The following is an 18,169-nucleotide window of genomic DNA, read 5'->3' on the forward strand; positions in this document are numbered from 1 at the left end:
TGCCCATCTTCTATATTCCTAACGTGCTTGGGTGCTAACTTCTGTTCTCAGGCAATGCTTTCAGGTGGGGAAAAATGTACTGAAAGCAGAGAAAAAGATGTTGCGAGGGGAAAAACAAAGCAAGGTTTTGTCCCAGCACTTATGACTGGGACTCCAAACATGCTGCTCAGGTTTGCTTTGGGAAATGTCTGCTGCCCTTCACTTTGAAAGCAAGGAGCATATTTCCCCCCCTTAAAGTAGTAGCTGACTTCAGATTTTCAGAATTAAACAGATAATTTAGGTTCAACAAAGCAGTTGCTTTTTTTTTTTTAGTTATCCATTATTTTTTTTATAAGCATAAGGAATATGGAATGTTTTTTAAGAGCTCTGACACTGGTTCTGGTTTTGGGAGGAGAGGGGTTGGGGTTTTTTTTCTGAAATCTGAAGCTACCCTGCACTATCATAGTCAAACTGGAAAGGGCTATTTTCTGAACCACTTAGTCTAAAAAAGTTTAAAATATGGTGAATTCTTAAAAGTAAATTCCTATCAGTTTTTTTACAGTGGAAGTAGTTGCATGTGTCTATATGTGAATTTTTGCGTTTGTTCGGTTGGTTTTTTTTTTTTTAATTGGGGGTGGAGGGAGATTGTGAGTATGGAAAGAGAACTTTTTTTTTTTAATCATCTCCTTTATTTTGCAGGATACAGGACACCCCTGCACAGCCAGTGATCCAAACACCTGTCTCATGCCAGTGTCTCCTCAGCATTTCATTGATCTCTTCAAATTTTGAGATGTTCAGTAGCTGTTCTCCTGTGTTTGTGGTCATTTTTGTGAAGAGTCAGGCAGGATACATTATGCTTTTTGTGCAATATATTTAAGTGTAATGTTTTGTTGTAGTTTGAAAAAAAGATATGGGGGGAATATCAGGCAGGTTTATTTGGCATTTTGTTATTGTGCAGAAAAGAGCTGAGGAGGAGGAAAAACATTAAGAAAGCTACTTTTGTCAGGAAATCTGCAGTGGACTTCTTTTCAAGTCCAAGAAAGACCATCTTAATCTCAACTTTAAATCCATTCTTTTTACGCCTTAATAGTTGGTTAAAATTATGTGGGGGAGTTTTGAAAATTTAATGGAAGAGCTGAACTACTCTTACAGGGACCAAAGGAGGTGCTTTTTTGTTAATCCTTCTTTCTTTAAGCCACTGTTTTTAAAACACCTCCATATAACTTGCAATATTATAAAGAATAGGCCAATATTCTCTAGGACTCTTAGTATATCAGTTACCAAGGTGGCATGAATCATTCTGAGCTAGTGAATAAAATACAGCTGTGGTTATATCTGAACCTATGAGTGAAGGAAATCAACCAATCTTTGTACATACATTATGCAAAAATATTTATTTTTCTTAAGGACTTTATTAAACACATAACCTATCTCAGCACATCCTGCGTAACGCAAGAGGCAGATCTGGGGCTACTGGAAAGTGACTTCTTTTTTTGATGGTAGCTACAGCCTTCATTTATACTGTTTAGTATGTCTACAAATGCAACTGCATTAATTCATCTTCTAAGAAGAAGACATTATTGAAATTTAATGAGAATGGAGTTGCTTGTTTCTGGGCTGGTACAGTGGCAGGGCGTCATACTACCAACTGAGGTTCTAACCTGACAAGTCTTTGCAAGCTATGGGAAACACTGAAGATCAGTCTGAGCTGAAGCACCTTCTGCCAAGTTCATCAGACAATAAACTCTCCAGGATACTATTTTCTCCTGTAGAACAAAATTAATTGCTTGGCTTAGGCAGGTAAAGGAAAGACTAGGGAAGTTTTGGGGTTTGTCAATGAAACTTAACAAATAATATGTAATGTACAGGAAAAAATAAATCATGTACTATATTCTGCACTTGCTTGTTCTGAATCTAGTTTTGTACAGTGTAATAAATCATGTTTATCTATTATTCCTAGAAGGCTCTTGTGCATACAGGGGAGTCAAGTTTGACAGTTGTAAGAGCTTTCTACAACCCGTTCCCTGTAGTAGTTGAATGGAATGAGACGCGTACAAGCGGTCCACACGACGTTGCTTTTCAGTAACTGGTTGTATTAGCACTTTTTTTAATAGCATACCTGGACTGTTAATAGGCTGCACAAGAAGAGGAGAATATGTATTTCCTCAGAAAATAGTTTTATTCACTTTAACTTCCATTTCAGTGATATACCAACCTTATCTATTGAATTTGCTGATAGGTGGATTTTTCAATACAGGCTTCTGTGGGTTTTTTCCTTCTTTCGATTAGGGTGCCTGCTATGGCATGGTAATGTTCAGGTGTAGAGCCAATGGCATCCATTCTTGTTCCTGTTTAGTCACAACATTGCTGCAAGCCTCACTACTGTAGCCACTGGATTTGTTAAGGAACCAATAGCTCTTCTTTCACAACAGTTTGCACCCCATTTATTTAACTGATGTAATGGTTGTAGACTTGCTCTCCTGCCTCTGTGACCCTACATGACCTCAGTAACCTTGACAGTGGCTGGTGTCCATTAGTCACTCTTTTAACATGGTTACAGTTTTGCCACATTTCATGAAGCCTCCTATAGACATCTACATAGATGCTACCTGCTTTCTTTGAGAGCATTTGGTTTAATACTGGGCTGAGCTCTTCACTTGTCATGCTCACTGAAGGTCTCGATCGGGGACTGCAAGGGAACACCAAGAATGCAAGCTCGCAAGGGAACACCAAGAATGCAAGCTCTTAAGGGACACACAAGGAAGATGCCAATAATGTGAGAATCAGGGAAAAGTATTAAGAGAGCTGAGCGTAACCTCCCCATATCTCTAAATTGAGGAGGGAGCGAGGGGACTTAATATGGCTTGTAAGGAGGTCAAAAATCAGTATCTATAATAACTAATTTTCAGTTCTCTTACAAATGTCAGGTGATGGGAGTCAGGGTTTATCTTCCTTTCACTACTTGCTGTCTTGCTCTTTCTTCTGTACCAAAGTCTTTGACACTGAAGGGACACTTTCAGGGACACTTTCCTGTGTAGGACATTAAGGGTAACAAGGCCCTCCCACTGGTCTGAGGTGGCAGTAGCTAAGGTGACAAGAAGCAGGACTCTAGCTTGTGGTCTTGTACACCAGAGGCTTCATTCTATGATCACAGAACAGTTGAGGGTGGAAGGGACCCCCCTGCTTAAGCAGGGCTAGCTAGAGCCAGTTGCCCAGGACCATGTCCAGATGGCTGTTGAGTATTTCAAAGGAGACCCCACAGCCTCTCTGGGCAACCTGAGCCAGTACTTGGTCAGCCTCACAGTAACAAGAAGTGTTTCCTGATGTTCAGACAGCACCTCCTATATTCCAGTTTGCACCTATCACCTCTGGTCCTTTCAGTTGATGCCCAGTGATGAGCTTGGCCCCATCCTCTTTCCACCCTCCCTTCAGGTACATGTAGATGATGAGTTCCCCAAGCCTTCTCTTTCCCAGGCTGAACAGTCCTAGCTCTCCCAGCCTTTCCTTGTAGGAGAGAGGCTCTAGTCCCTTCACCATCTTCATGACCTTTCACTGGACTCCAGTAAGTCCATGTCTGTTGTACTGAGGAGCTCAGAACTGGACCCAGCAGTCCAGGTGAGGCTCCCACCAGTAGAGGGGAGCGATCACCTCTGGCCACCTGCTGGCAAGGCTCCTCCTGATGCAGCCCAGGGTACTGTTAACCTTATTTGTGACAAGGACACATTGCTTGGCTCATGTTCAACTTGGTGTCCACCAGGACCCCTGGGTCCAAAAGCCAGGTTAAAAGAAAATAAAAAGGAGAGGAGATGTGCACACAAGTATTTCAGTGCAGGGCTATTACAATCTTTTTTTAAGTCTTAAAAATGTTGAGTGCAGAATTACACTGTCATGAGCAGCGTTACAAGCTTTTAACACTTGGCAAAACTGAGCTTTGGCAGTAGTTCCACAAGTTAAGTTGGTTAAATATTTAGCGGATTTATTTCTTAGACTAGGCAAATAACAGAGTTGGTTAAAAGTGACTACATGGTGTGAAGTCATCAGATGCATGAGAAGACAGATTTTTAATTGTGTCACCTAAGCAAAAAGCTACGGTAGTGATTTTGAATAATAGGGTTTGCGCCACGTTGGGTTTTTTTAAATCTCTTCATGAGATGCAAAGATTATTTCACCTTCAGGATAACAACCTTGTTAATGCCTCACTTGTAGTAAAGAACATATTTCAACAACCTGATTTAATCTCATTGCCTTTACACCAGCACAGACACATGTAACCTGAAGTGGTGTAACCCATGACAAGCGTTATGCCTGAAAGTGAAACCTTCATTCTGTGTGCTGGCTGTCTTACGCAAAGAAAGGGAGGCGCGCTCTCCTAAAGCAGAAAGTGTGCCTTGAAACACATACCAGATCTCTACAGGTTTCTTTTGCTCCACAGCTTTTGTCCCAAGACCTTGGATCTGTTTATATATAGATTTTTGCAGTGGCAGCTTTAGGAAACCATGTTTTAACTGTGGCCCCTATGTCGTCACTTCACAATCTCAGGTGATTTGGGTTTTATTGAATTCTACAATTCTGAGAAACAACACTGGTTCAAAGGCAATCAAGACATTTCTCTGCCACAGTCCACAAGGAGCTTGAAATTAAGATTTTGAAAAATAGGATCTTCCTTTCACCTCCCAAGCACCTGCCCCATCCCCAGTCAGTAACTCCAAAATCCATCTCTGAGACTCCAGACCTGGTGTAGCGCGTTCTCTCCCAACAGTTTTGTTCTCCTGTTTCTGGGAAAATACACTGTAGAGACAGTAGGCATGGCCCTGTTCAGAGAGCACTGACTGAGCCTTTCTACTTGGATGTCAGGGAGGACTGAGGCTCTTACCTGGAAAAAGGAGAGGAGCAGAACCCTGCTCCTTTCCTTTACCCTGCTCCTCATTCCTGGGAAATGCATAAACTTGCTTTTGGAGTAGGAAGAAGCTGAAATGCAAGAAGAAACTAGCTCAAAGAGCTATCCACTAGGAATAGGACTGAAAGACTAGTGCCATTTTGTGGTCTGGAAGATAGAAGCAATGCAGGCCAGCAGAAGGGAGAGGGTGGAATGGAGAAGAGTAGCCCAACCTTTTGGATTTGCCTGATGCACAAATTAGTATATTTACAGCTCCATCACTAGCTAATAGAATTCCTTCTTTGCCAAATAGTCTTGTCGATGAGCATATTTTTAAGCCAATAACAGGCATGAAAGTAATTCATATACTTTGAGAGAAAGGAGGCAACGAATAAGGAAAAATTTATTAATTTTGCATTTATGCTATTGCTCTCAACCTCCAAGTCATTGTTTATATGTAAATGTACCTACAGAAAGAGAGTGAGACAGAGTGTATGTATTTCTTAAGCCTTATCACTTGAAGTCAGACAATTGCTTAGGAAGCTGATTTCATCAAAAACGTTCACACTTCACAGAATCAGTCCCAGATACTTCAGCATCTGATACTTCAAAGTCCCATAATTCAAATTTAACAAACCAAGTACTTCATAGCTGCTTATGGAAGACATGAGGAAAGTGCCAATAAGTCACTCTGTAATGGCTAGTGAGAAACGGGACACTAAGTCAAGCAGCATACTGAAAATGGGCTCAGGTACTTACCTTTTGACCAGAGAGAGCGAGGCTTATCTCCAGCAAGGTCAAGCATATGAATCTTCTGGGAGCTTGTCACCTGCACGCTTACTTTGAAAAGCTGAGGAGAGCTCACCTCTTTCAAAGTCCATGAGAGGTCCCATTTCACCCCAAATCTTCACAATTAGAACATTAATTCTGGGGACTCCCTGTCCCAAAAGCTACATTTGAGACTGTGTTGTGTCCCATGTCACATTCACCCTCCTCGCCCCTGTGCTATGGCAGGCATCGATGCAGTTGCAGAGTCAGCCAGTGAGTTCAAGTTACCGACCCAACCAAAACGATGAATTATTTCTAGGGATAATTTTCCATTCTTCCTCAGCCTTTTCAGCTGAACCTACTCCACTCCCATATAGTAATTAATTTTCTCTAGCCCTCAGTCAACATTTAACCATGGGGCTAGGTGTTCAGCCACTCACCTAAGAAAAAGAAAGGGTCAAAGCATCACAGCCAAATGCGGGCAGCAGCTACCGAGCTGTGCAGCATCATACGACCAAGTGTACATACCCCAGCACATGTCGCTAAGAGAGGGGACTACAGTCCCTCCTCCTGTTGTCCCAGGAAGTGGTCCTGATCATAGAATCATTAAGGTTGGAAAAGACCTCTAGAATCATCAAGTCCAACTCTCAAACCAACACCACCATGTCTCCTAAACCATGCCCTGAAGTGCCATGTCTACACGTCTTTTAAATACCTCCAGGGATGGTGACTCCACCATCTCTCTGGGCAGCCTCTTCCAATGCCTGACCACTCTTTCAGTGAAGAAATTTTTCCTAATATCCAATCTAAACCTCCTCTGAGGCAGCTTGAGGATATTTCCTCACTGATGAAGTGATATTTTTTCCTTCTGCACCTTGGGCATCAGAGTATGGCTGGACCCTTAATAACCAGTTAAGGTTGCCAATTCAATACAAAGATACCAACATTAAATAAAGCAAAGAATATCAAATGTTTGGAAATAGTTGTTAAATTATGGTTCAGAATATTGAAGTATTGGCTAATTACGCTATTCATTTGCACTGTTTCTCTGCTTTCAGCTGCAAGGATCAGGTCTGACCCCTTAAAAGACACTGGAACATAATTCCCAACTCCAGCAAAGTTCAGTAGGATGAAGGTTACCTTTAAAGCCTATAAGGTCTGTACCCAAGGACATGACAGATAAGTGGATTCAGAATGTGGCAAAGGCAAGACTGCCACTAAAGCTTCTTTTTAATTCCATGGGTTGCTCTCTGCGCAACACACAGACCTGTCCCACAGCCTTTCAGACATGCTGGTGGTAATGCTGATTTCCTGCAGGTTTACATGTACTTTCTTCTACAAATATGAATAAAACATGTCCAGCTTTACATTTATTGCACTTTATGGGTACTTAGCCATTGCACCTTCAGCTGAAAGCCTAACAATTTTCAAGGCATACACAAACAGCTGCCACTTAATTCTAAAATTATTTGATTCTTATATGCTTTTTCCACTTGAATGCTGTTTTCCTGTAGTATTTATAACAAAATAATAATGGAGGACTAATTCATTTGCTAAAGTCAGTTGTCATTCCCTCACAATGCTTAGATTATGGAACAAAGTTCTGCGTGCTTGGAGCACCTCTCCCCCATGGTTCAGTCCCCGTTATTCTCTCAGATGCAGCAGTTATTTTTAGACTTTTTCCTACTGGAGACTTTTAAAGCTGTGAACCTGTAGTCCCCTTCTTCACTCAACGGTATCCCTTTAGAACTTGGCTAATTTATAAAAGCAATCCTTTGGCAGCATTTTCAAAAGTCACTAAAACTAGATCTGCTTGCCTATAAGGCAGCAGCTCCTGCAGTAGCATGTCCTAGCCTGTAACTCTGCTATTTCTCCTTACTCAGCCACACGGTGCATGGCCTGATCCTGTGCCTTCACCTGCAACGCCTCCCCTCCTCTTACCCTGAAGGATGACCGTGTTTAAACAGCCACTGGGCAAAATTGAGACCACCAGTAACCAGGATGGTGCTGTTCCACTGCCTCGTTAGCCACCCTACATCAAATGCAACAACTGTAACAAGTAAGGGGGGAGCACCCCAACCTGAAACGCCAGCCGCTGCTGCACTCCGCCAAGAGGCCCGGGAACAAGCCTGTGCCCCGATAAGGCTGCGTGAGGCCTTCAACCCATTGCAGGTACGTGCATCGCAGCCACAGAGGAGCCAGCAGGACACCCACCTCACGCACTTCTGCCGAGAAGGCTCACACACATGTGTTTTGAGGATCTGGCCCCACCAGTAAGTCTGCGAGGACCCTTTGTGCAGCTTCTGATTGCTTGAACCGGCATGCCTGGGGGAGGAGGTGGAAGCCAGGTGAAGAGCACTTGAACCACGGTCTCACCCATTCCAAAATGGGCAAGTTCCAAGTGATGCCTCATAAGTTTCCAGATTCCAGGCTTAGAGGCAATAAAACAAACAAAAAAGTCTACCTCTAGCACATAATTCATCCACTGAGAGGGGAAAAAATTCCTGACACTAATGGAGAATCACCACGGATGTCAGGGAAGAAAGGGAAGGATGGAGAAAGCTCTTAGAGATCCCAGGAATCTGGTAGGAGAGCAGAGACGCAGAGGAGGCTGAAAGTACAGTATTTGAAGCAGCAGGATACTGAATGGAGCTGTTCAGTTCAGCTCAAACTTCAATAGCTTAATCCCACCACCGCTGAAGTTCTTACTGCAAGTTGGCCACATGCCTTCTACTAACCCTGTGTTTAAAGGTACAGTCTTCTACCACCTGCACTCACCTTCTACATTTTTGACCAATTAAGTCCAATTTATAGGTATGCTCGTATGGAATAGATCTGCAGAAGTGCCTGCTGTGAGTTACAAAGCACTAATGTTAAAGGCATCCAAAACTCTTCATTTTGTACCTGTGCCCAGGGGACGTTCTTTCCAATTGCTTATCACGGCCAAAAATCCAGTTCTTGAACAGGATGACCAAGAAAAAACACTAGGAAAGAGGACTAGCTGTGTGTTAGTTCTGATTCTCTCACACTAAATGCCTGGCCTAATAGTAAATATTAATACTAACACACACACACCCCGGAACAATCTCACATGTTCTGGACTTCTCACTTTTCTTTATACCGTGCCTCATTCCTCGACGCCAGAACATCATCTCCTTCACTTGTCTTGAAAATCTTCCCTGTGTCCCCAGCGCAGCCAGTTCTCACCACGCAGCTCAGGAGCACAGGTGGCTTAGGCTGCCACCAGGCCGCCTATCCTGGCCACAACCGTTTGGTTCAACACCCACGTGCTCTCTTGCGGGGAGCAGCGTGACAGCCACTCTATGCAGAACAGGTTACCACGCTTCAGGAGACATGCAGGTTTATAAAATGAAAAAAAAAGCGAGTGTTTCATTAAGTCTCTAATTTTCAAAATAACATTATGTGCAGCACTACTGTATCTGTAGCATGACTTCTGGGAATCTTGTGCTCCATCCTATCAAACAATAGTTTACTTCCTAATGGGAAGTGATGCTTGATTGTTTTCCTTTGTTTGTCCTGTCAAATGTTGGTTGCCAAGTTTCTGTCCAAATATTCAAAAGACAAAGTTTACAGGCATTAAACTGAAGGCAAGACCGCCTAAAAGTCAGCGTCTGTCATGAGAGAAACAGCAAAGATAAGGTCTTTATGTAATCAGAGAAGATCACTTCACATATCTGAAACAAAGAAAAAAGCTAATGGGGACAAGTACAAAAATAAAACAAAGAATAATTAATACAAATTATTAATAACAATTAACTGGCTGGATGGCCGAGCCCAGAGAGTTGTGGTGAATGGAGCTAAATCCAGTTGGTGGCCAGTCACTAGCAGGGATCCCCAGGGCTCAGTGCTGGGGCCAGTCTTGTTTAGTATCTTTATCAATCACCTGGAAGAGGGGATTGAGTGCACCCTCAGTAGGTTTGCAGACACCACCAAACTGGGTGGGAGTGTTGATCTCCTGGAGGGCAGGAAGGCTCTGCAGAGGGACCTGGACAGGCTGCATTGATGGGCCGAGGCCAATTGTATGGGGTTCAACAAGGCCAAGTGCTGGGTCCTGCACTTGGGTCACAACAACCCCATGCAACACTACAGGCTTGGGGAGGAGTGGCTGGAGAGCTGCCTGGAGGAAAAGGACCTGGCGGTGCTGGTCAAGAGCCAGCTGAAACACGAGCCAGCCCTGTGCCCAGGTGGCCAAGAAGGCCAATGGCATCCTGTCTTATATCAGGAATAGTGTGGCCCAGAGGAGCAGGGAGGTGATCGTGCCCCTGTACTCGGCACTGGTGAGGCCACACCTCGAGTACTGTGTGCAGTTTTGGGCCCCTCCCTACAAGAGGGACACTGAGCATGTCCAGAGAAGAATAACGAAGCTGGTGAAGGGTCTGGAGAGCAGGTCTTATGAGGAGAGGTTGAGGGAGCTGGGGTTGTTTAGCCTGGAGGAGGCTGAAGACTCTCTACAGCTACCTGAAAGGAGGTTGTAGCGAGGTGGGTGTTGGTCTCCCCTCCCAAGTTACTAGTGATAGAACATGAGCAAATGGCCTCAAGCTGCCTCAGGGGAGGTTTATATTGGATATTAGGAAAACTTTCTTCACTGAAAGGGTTGTCAGGGATTGGAACAGGCTGCCCAGAGAGGTGGTAGAGTCACCATCCCTGGAGGTATTTAAAAGAAATATAGATGTGGTGCTTAGGGACACGGTTTAGTGGTGGACTTGGCAGTGTCAGGTTAACAGTTAGATGTGATGATCTTAATGGTCTTTTCCAACTTAAACAAACAAGGAGTCACATGGAGGGGACAAGGGGGATTGGACACAAGTTGCTCTTGGGGACATTCCGGTTGGACACAAGAGGGAAATTTTTCACAGTGAGGACAGTCAGCCACTGGAATAATCTCCCCAGGGAAGTGGTTGACTTGGCCATGTTGGACACCTTCAAGAGTCGCCTGGACAGGGTGCTGGGCCATCTTGTCTAGGCTGTGCTCTTCCTAGAAAGGTTGGACTAGATGATCCCTGAGGTCCCTTCCAACCTGGGATTCTGTGATTGTGATCCTATGACTCTAATTATCTTGCACATAAGAAAGCTTAAGCAGCAGAAAATAAAGGAAACAAACCCAAACCCCCCAAAACGAAGTACAGTACTTGGAGTCAGTATACACAAGTCTCCCTTCCTTTCTCCAGCACAAACATTTACCAGTTTTTAATCTGTCTCTCCAACACCAGAAGCATTTAGCAGTGTAACCTTGTGGAGAATCACAAGGTTACAAAAGGACAAACAAAACGTTCAAGACAACAGCACTTGGGGGTTTCAAGGAAAGAGGTACAAGATACAGGCCAGAAGACATTGATAACTTAAGGGAATGGTTCTGTATCAAATCTGAGCTGTTCTTCTATACAGGAATTAAACCAGCCAATTCTCTGAAAAATTATTTAAACTCAGCTGTTCAGTTAGTCTTCTCAGTACAAGGGGTTAGAGCAACTAGAAAGCAACGTATCATTACTTTCAGTAGTGGACAAAATAGTCTTACAAAATACAGCTGTGCATTTTTCTCTGCCAAGACTAATGCTTTTTCTTTTCCAACAGCAAACTCACAGTTCAAAACATGTTATTAAGCTTTCACTAGTGCTGTTTGGGTCTCAAGAGCATAAAAATTTCAAGTGCCAGCCAAGCTTTTACCAGATTATTATGGACTTGAGTATAGTCACTTCCTTGCATCTTTTAGTAAATACTAGGCGCAGAATAGGAGAATCTTCTTCTCAAATACAAAGCAGGTATTTCTTTATTCAGTACCAGTGATAAAGTTGGTAACTATCATATGAAAAAACATCTTCTCCTTACAGTTTGTTTACTATTAAATATTTAATATAATTTTCTATTATTTATATCCCTATTTTCTGATTGTTTTCATGCTCTTTATTCCTTTGTAACTACAGAAGCGGGTTTTTTTTCCTCCTATTATGCTGGTTGCACTTACAAGAAATGCAACTCTCCTTCCAGCTTCTAAACTGGATTATTTGCCTATCTGTTCTGTCCGATTCCCTGTCTTGTGTGGTACAAAGCAGTCATGCCACAAGACATTTCTGAGAGACAGACAGACATGTAATGATACACTCCTTTGCAAACTATCACCAGTGACTAAGCCTTTTAAGAAATTCTTCATAGCACTGGTTATATTTCCCAGATACATCAGAAACCAACCAGCAAGCACTTGGGGGGGGAGGGAGGGGGGATGGGATTAAAAAAAAAATCAGTAAGAACAGCTCAGATATGCAAGGATCAGCTAAATAACATGCACATTTGTGTTCTGTTCAGACTGTACAGAGACAGGACCTGCTGTTTTGTTCTTTGACATTCATATACATTAACCAGCATTTTAAAAACTTTTGGAAATGGGGACAGATGTCAGGTTGAATTCATGTGGGCTGTGGGAACAGCCATGCTCAAAATGTGGCAGGGTCCTTGTCTACCAGGGTCTGGAAATGCAGGTCCCTTCACTCCCTTCTACCTGCCCAGACGTGAGCCTGACCCACCTGGATATAGTCAGAGGCATCTCCATACAGGTTTTTTTCTCCTAAGAATGTACCTTGTATGAATAAGCTTATCCGTTTCAGCTAGTTCACACACTCCGTTAAGAAACATTTTTGCCTAAATGTTCCCTGCTAAGTCTATTTAAACAACAACAAAGCCAGCAGATGGGAGTGGAAGAACGAGAAGCTGACAGCACGCTTCTTTCTACAGCCGATCTAGTGGTAACAGCGGCTGCATCTCACGTTTGTCACAGTCCAGGACGTGCAGGTCTCACCTCGTTATGGGGCCAGTGTATGCAAAAGCATTCCAGGTCCTCCAGTTTACATGTAGCTGGTGAAATCTTCAGGGAAAGAATGCTGCTCTGCCCAAGCTTTCGTAACAGCCAATAAATTTTTTAAAAAAAAGTTTAAACCAATAAATACCAGTAAACCAAAATATTTGCAGTTTGTCAAAACCAATGAATTCTTCCCACTGTGGAAGCAACGGGTGATGCTTTAAATCTAGGATGCTGCAGGTTCTGAGACAGCACAAATCAAACACAGCTATTACTTCTTTGGCTGTATTCTGCAATGATGCAAGTAACATCCATGCAGATGGAAACAAATTTGTGTGACATAAAATGGGACCCCCCAAAAAAAAAATAAATCAAAGAATAAGGCATTTCAGTTCAAACTAAATCTTTATTCATATGGAAAATACTACTTTTCTTTTTGCAAATGATGCTAATAAATAAAAATACTTGGAAAGAACTTTGCTTAGAGTTAAGTGACTAGTTACAGCCACATGAAGCTTTTAATTCCCGTTAAAACCACGCCAGCAGTCATGCAGATTGGCTACGAGAAAGCAATATAAACTATATTTTATTTTGTGCAATCTTATCGTACAATCTTAATGCTACCTTCTTCTAAACCATTTCACATAGATTGAAATGCAATTTCAAAACAAATATTAAGGGACATCTTCTACACTTATTCCATATGTGGAGCTGTGTATACCTTAAGCCCATGAACGTATTATGTAGTTAAGCATCTAAAGAAGGTAAAAGAGAAGAGGACCCCATTCTGAATATTCAGACAAGTTTATAAACATAAGAGAAGAAAAGCTCACATCAGTGAGTTCTCAAAAGACAAATACATTATTAAAGCATAACAATAAATTATATTAAATTTAATAATGTTCATCCTTAGAATGGTTATTTCTGAGGAAGTATCACCCAAAAAGCACACCAAAACTTCCATCACCAGGAGTTCAACTGTAAGTTTACATATCTCAATTTCCCACTGGGATGCAATTTTTTTTTATAACAGGCTTCAGCTTTGTGAGCATATTCTTTATCATACATTTAAAAACAAATTGAAAAATGTTGCAGTTAAGCTGTGCATCGAACACATCATCAAGGTGAGAAACAGGCACTTGACAGTATAATGTGCAAGGCAAAACCTTTACTGGTCACAGTATAAATAGTTTCCTCAGGAGGGAAATTAAAAGTTGTGAGCCCATCTTTGAGAGCAAAACATTGAGGGCTGCTAGCAGATCTTTTTCCCGTTCTTTTAGGTCAGCACCAACAACCAAACTAAATCCTAGCTCACGCCTTAGAGGGTATTCCATAAACTATAAAATGCAGCATACGTTACCCAAGAATACTAATTCTTTCCTATAATTAACCTCAGCATACGTACTTGCCAAAGGCAAATACAGAGTTTACTCACAGACTAAACGATGCAATATAAACGCTAACCCTTTCTCCTCTATTAGTATTTTTTAAAACATATAATGCCAATTTTACAAATACATCTGCCAGTTACAAGATCCTGTTTTGTAGCACAACACACTGACGTTCTTTCACATAAACTTAAGAACAATGTCTTTTAACATCCTATTAATACCAGAAAAAACAAAAACAAAACCAAAAGCATTTTGCTACAGTTTCCCTCCAGGCACATCTCAACAGGAATCTCCAAAAAAACAGCTATGCAGGAACTGTAAGCCAGAAAACTATACATGAATTGGAAGAGAGAGGAGAAAGAGAGAGCTAAGAAAGGAGTAATGTGGCGGGAACAGAAACAAGGTACAAGCTTGGAAAAAATTGCATGCATCCCTTTTCATCAGCATAAGCTTCTTGCAAAAATATGTTTACAAGACACACATCATATAAAGGTATATGCTTTCTCGTAAAAATGCTAATTTTCTCCGAAATACTAACTTGATCTTCTGACTTTACTTGCCATACTGCTAGGCAGTCAACAAGTTTTCAGTTCTGTTATACCAGTTTAACAATCAGGAGAGAAAAGGCCTACTGTTCATTTTTTTATGAAACTTTTGGTTTGATTTTTTTCCCATGAATGTTAAAGTAGTATTTCTGTAGGTCATATAAACAAAATGGAACCCAACTTTGGATCTGACATCAGCCACACTGATAATGAGACAATATGCTAGAAAGAGGCACTTTTAGTATTCTTATATACATTTCAAATCTCAAGTTTAACACTTCACCTTCTTTTACCAAAAAATTAAAGAGTCAGTAGCTAATAAGACAGAGCTTTGTAACAAAAATGCTTCGAAGTGCGCATGCACGTACTTGCAATGGCTCAGTTACCCAGTTACCCTGAAAATGCCAAGAGTGTAATTCAATCACTGCTTATGGGGCGGGGAGAGAAGGAACAACACAGTACAAAACAAAAAGGTTGTCTGGAGAACAAGGATCAGCTCTGGTAAAAACAAAACTATATGCCCTTCCATAAGGAGCCCTTCTTCTACCTAGATTCAGGACTATGGATACTGAATATCGAGATCTTATACTCTACTCACTGCTGCTTTCCAAATTTTCAATCATTTTTATTTTTTGGTGTAACATGCATCTTAAAAACTGAGAAACTTAGCTTTGTCAAACAACGTTCACTATTAAAAAAAAAAAAAACCCAAACAAAAAACACAAACCACAACCCGAACTCTGGAAGACCCATTTGACCTGACTATTGGCGAAGATCCTGCAATGGAAGGAATTACATGAGAATATTATTTTCCCATTTCATACACAGTATAGCACATTGTGACAGTTGAGCATCTTGTGTGCACAGGCTGAAGCATATGCTGAGGCTGAAGATTTGGAAAACAGTCTACTAAGTATAAGCGTTCTCCCTGCAAATGACAGGTCAGTATTCTTTGTTAAAAAGGGACAGCATCAAAACTAAAATTCTGAGTGGCCCTCAATTACCAGAAAAAAACCCACGACCTCAAGCTAGTGGAAGTTCCTACATAAGGCAATCAAATTTACAACCAGTGTATACATTCACTAAGGAATTACATTTTTTTGGTAAAACCAACAATCCAACATACCGCAGAGTCTGAATGTGAAATATAGGCACAAAATAGATTCTCTACTTTTTTTTTTTTTTTAAGTGTGGAAAACGTAGCTATTTAACAATGTAATAAGAAAATTTACTATCAGGTGAGCAAAAATTTTTAACAATCTGAATAAAACAAAGTACTGTATAAAGGTGCAATATTGAGCAGATTTGATTTTGGTTTAAACATACGAGTAAATCATGGAACCTTTCTCTTCTTATCTATAAAGTGTTTCATATTACCAGTATCATTCTAGTTCTTCCCAGTTGTCAGTAAGGTTACCTTTGCTTTGACGTCTAATACTAACAAGCTTTCCAGCTGATTTGATACTCCACCTGGAACTGTTTCCTGAGCTGGCCAGGTTTGTGTATTTTGTGGAGCCTTTGGTTTCATCTTCCCAGCCTGACCAGGCTGTATAGTCACTTAAAGCAGTTGCTGCATCGCTGGTAGAGTCAGCAGCGGTAATCTGCGGTGGTTCCCATCCCTCAATCTCATCTGGTTTCCTAGATGGGACATTCTGCTTTATCACCAAACTGTCCCAAAAACCTGGCTTCTTTTCAGACTTCATCTCTTCCTTTAACTTTAGGTTTGTTCTAGAAAATAACAACGATGAGGTGATTAATTTTTTCTTTTAACAAGGCATGCAATAGTAAACATTCAATTAATTTATTATGTTTTATAGTAAGGAATGCTAAACAGTTGTCAGCCTATGACAGCACATCCATTACTGTCAACTTCAGGAAAAACACTCTTATATACATGTAAGCCTAAACACAGCACAATCTTGCGGTGATAAATCAGAAGTGGACTGAGTGTGGCCATTTCCTATTCTAAGAGAACTTACGCTCCCGCTCCCCCTCCCCCTGCCCCTCCCCAGTGAATTACACAGAACTGCCTTTCGAAATGTATGAAGTATTTTATTGTGCATTAGAACAATTTAGGACTTCAACCACAAACACCCAAAACCCATACCCAGAGGTAGGAGATTAGAAGGAATATGAAAATGTTTTGTCTACCACCAGCTTTAACAATCACTCACTATGTTCCTCAGTTTCATATACTGGTTATCACCTTGCCAAATAAACCTTATACCCTAAAATAGTTGGTATAGGCATTTTGAGGGCTTTAGAGACGCCAGCATTTTTTTCATAAAGATCTGCACAATATCTTGAAAACAGCTGTTTTGTATTTCCAGTAATAACTCCCAAAAATCCCCTTCCAAAACCAAGAAAAAACAACCTTTGTTGTAATTTCTCTCTCAAAGGGACATTTGAAAGGCTACTCATATAATTACATTTCTTATCCCATTAATAACCTCCAATATGAATTATTTCATATTTGCAGTGTGAAGTATTTAAAATACAGAACATCAAATGTTTATGCATAAGTTTATATGCAGGGATATGTATGTCAAAGGAAAGGCTGAATTCCAGTGGTGACACACACAACCTTCAGGGTTCAATGAGCTAAATAGCAAATAGAAAACATTCTGTACTAGTAGCATACAAATTCCTTAGCCACAAATAAAACCACTACTGAAATTTTTTTAGTATTTCTATTGAAAGAGCTTTTTTTCCATTAGTGAAAGCTTGACGTTATCATGTTTAAATAGAAGCAACTGAACCAATACCTTTTATATTATTTTTCCTTTACAGAATTTTGAATTTATGATAAGATTTTTCAGAATTTTCACCTTGCTAAAGCCAGTCACAGAATCCAAACACTTTTCTCATATTTCGTGAGTAGCACACTTGAAAACTTGCATTTTTCTTTAAAAGTAAAGTAAAAACCTGTAGTATACAGTTATAGAAGAATATCCCCAAAACTTAAAATTCAGGCAGTTTTCATAGTAATGCTAAAATAGCTTTCTACAGTTGTGGCAACTCAGTTTTCATACTTCTGCTCTCTTCACTTTGTTATTTGATTCTTATATTCAGCATCAGTTGCAAAGGATCCTTGAAGCAACCCAGTCTTTTAATAACACCCATAAAAGTGTACAGGGACAGTGGCTGGGAACTTTTGGGAAGTTTTATTGAATAGGCTCAAATGGAAATACATGTATTTATATTCTAAATTTTTACAGATATATATACACACACACTTACTTACCGAAATACACACGTTTCAAAGTAAACTGGAAACAAAACATACTACAGCAAGTCCCAGAGAGGTGGCAGAGCTGCCACCCCTGAAAGTATTTAAAAGACTTGTAGACGTGGCACATCAGGCATGGTTTAGGAAGCATGGCAGTTTTGGGTTGACGGTTGGACTTGATGAACCCAGAGGTCTTTTCCAGCCTTAATGATTCTATGGTTCTATGATTATCAAAGCTAATATTTGGCTGGAACAGCTATAGGTGGTACATTTTTTCCTGTTAGTAACCAAGGTAGTTCGGTAGCACACGTAGGTAAAGACTGCATATACTTGTAACAGCAAAACAGCCTGTCCTGGAAAGGTCTGTTCTGTTCAGAGAACACATCTAACCCTACCAGCAGCAGAACTGTTCCAAGTAAACAGGGAAGACTTGCAGATCCTGGTATATAGCTACTCCACTTAACCTTTTTAGGTGTAGACAAGACTTCAAAAGAAAAGTAAACCATGGAAAAAAAGGAATTTGCAAACTCAACCATAATTAAACCTTAAGAGGAAAGGTGGAGGGTGGGA

The 18,169-nt window shown here is 40.9% G+C and overlaps 2 protein-coding genes across 8 annotated transcripts in view; one reads left to right on the forward strand and one right to left on the reverse strand.

Moving 5' to 3' along the window:
• The window catches only part of FBXO25 (F-box protein 25), a 33,456-nt gene extending 31,579 nt beyond the window's left edge, over positions 1–1,877 (forward strand). For all 6 annotated transcript variants that reach the window (XM_075086906.1, XM_075086911.1, XM_075086908.1 and 3 more), the window contains one exon: positions 679–1,877. In XM_075086906.1, the coding sequence (XP_074943007.1) occupies positions 679–768 (90 nt within the window). In that variant the 3' untranslated portion in view covers positions 769–1,877. The remainder of the gene's footprint in view (positions 1–678) is intronic.
• Positions 1,878–12,820: 10,943 nt separating this feature from the next.
• TDRP (testis development related protein) overlaps positions 12,821–18,169 on the reverse strand; it is a 28,476-nt gene continuing 23,127 nt past the window's right edge. For both annotated transcript variants that reach the window (XM_075086914.1, XM_075086913.1), the window contains one exon: positions 12,821–16,098. In XM_075086914.1, coding sequence (XP_074943015.1) covers positions 15,753–16,098 — 346 coding nt within the window. In that variant the 3' untranslated portion in view covers positions 12,821–15,752. The remainder of the gene's footprint in view (positions 16,099–18,169) is intronic.

This window comes from Phalacrocorax aristotelis, chromosome 3, assembly GCF_949628215.1.
Source record: "Phalacrocorax aristotelis chromosome 3, bGulAri2.1, whole genome shotgun sequence".
NCBI lineage: Eukaryota > Metazoa > Chordata > Aves > Suliformes > Phalacrocoracidae > Phalacrocorax > Phalacrocorax aristotelis.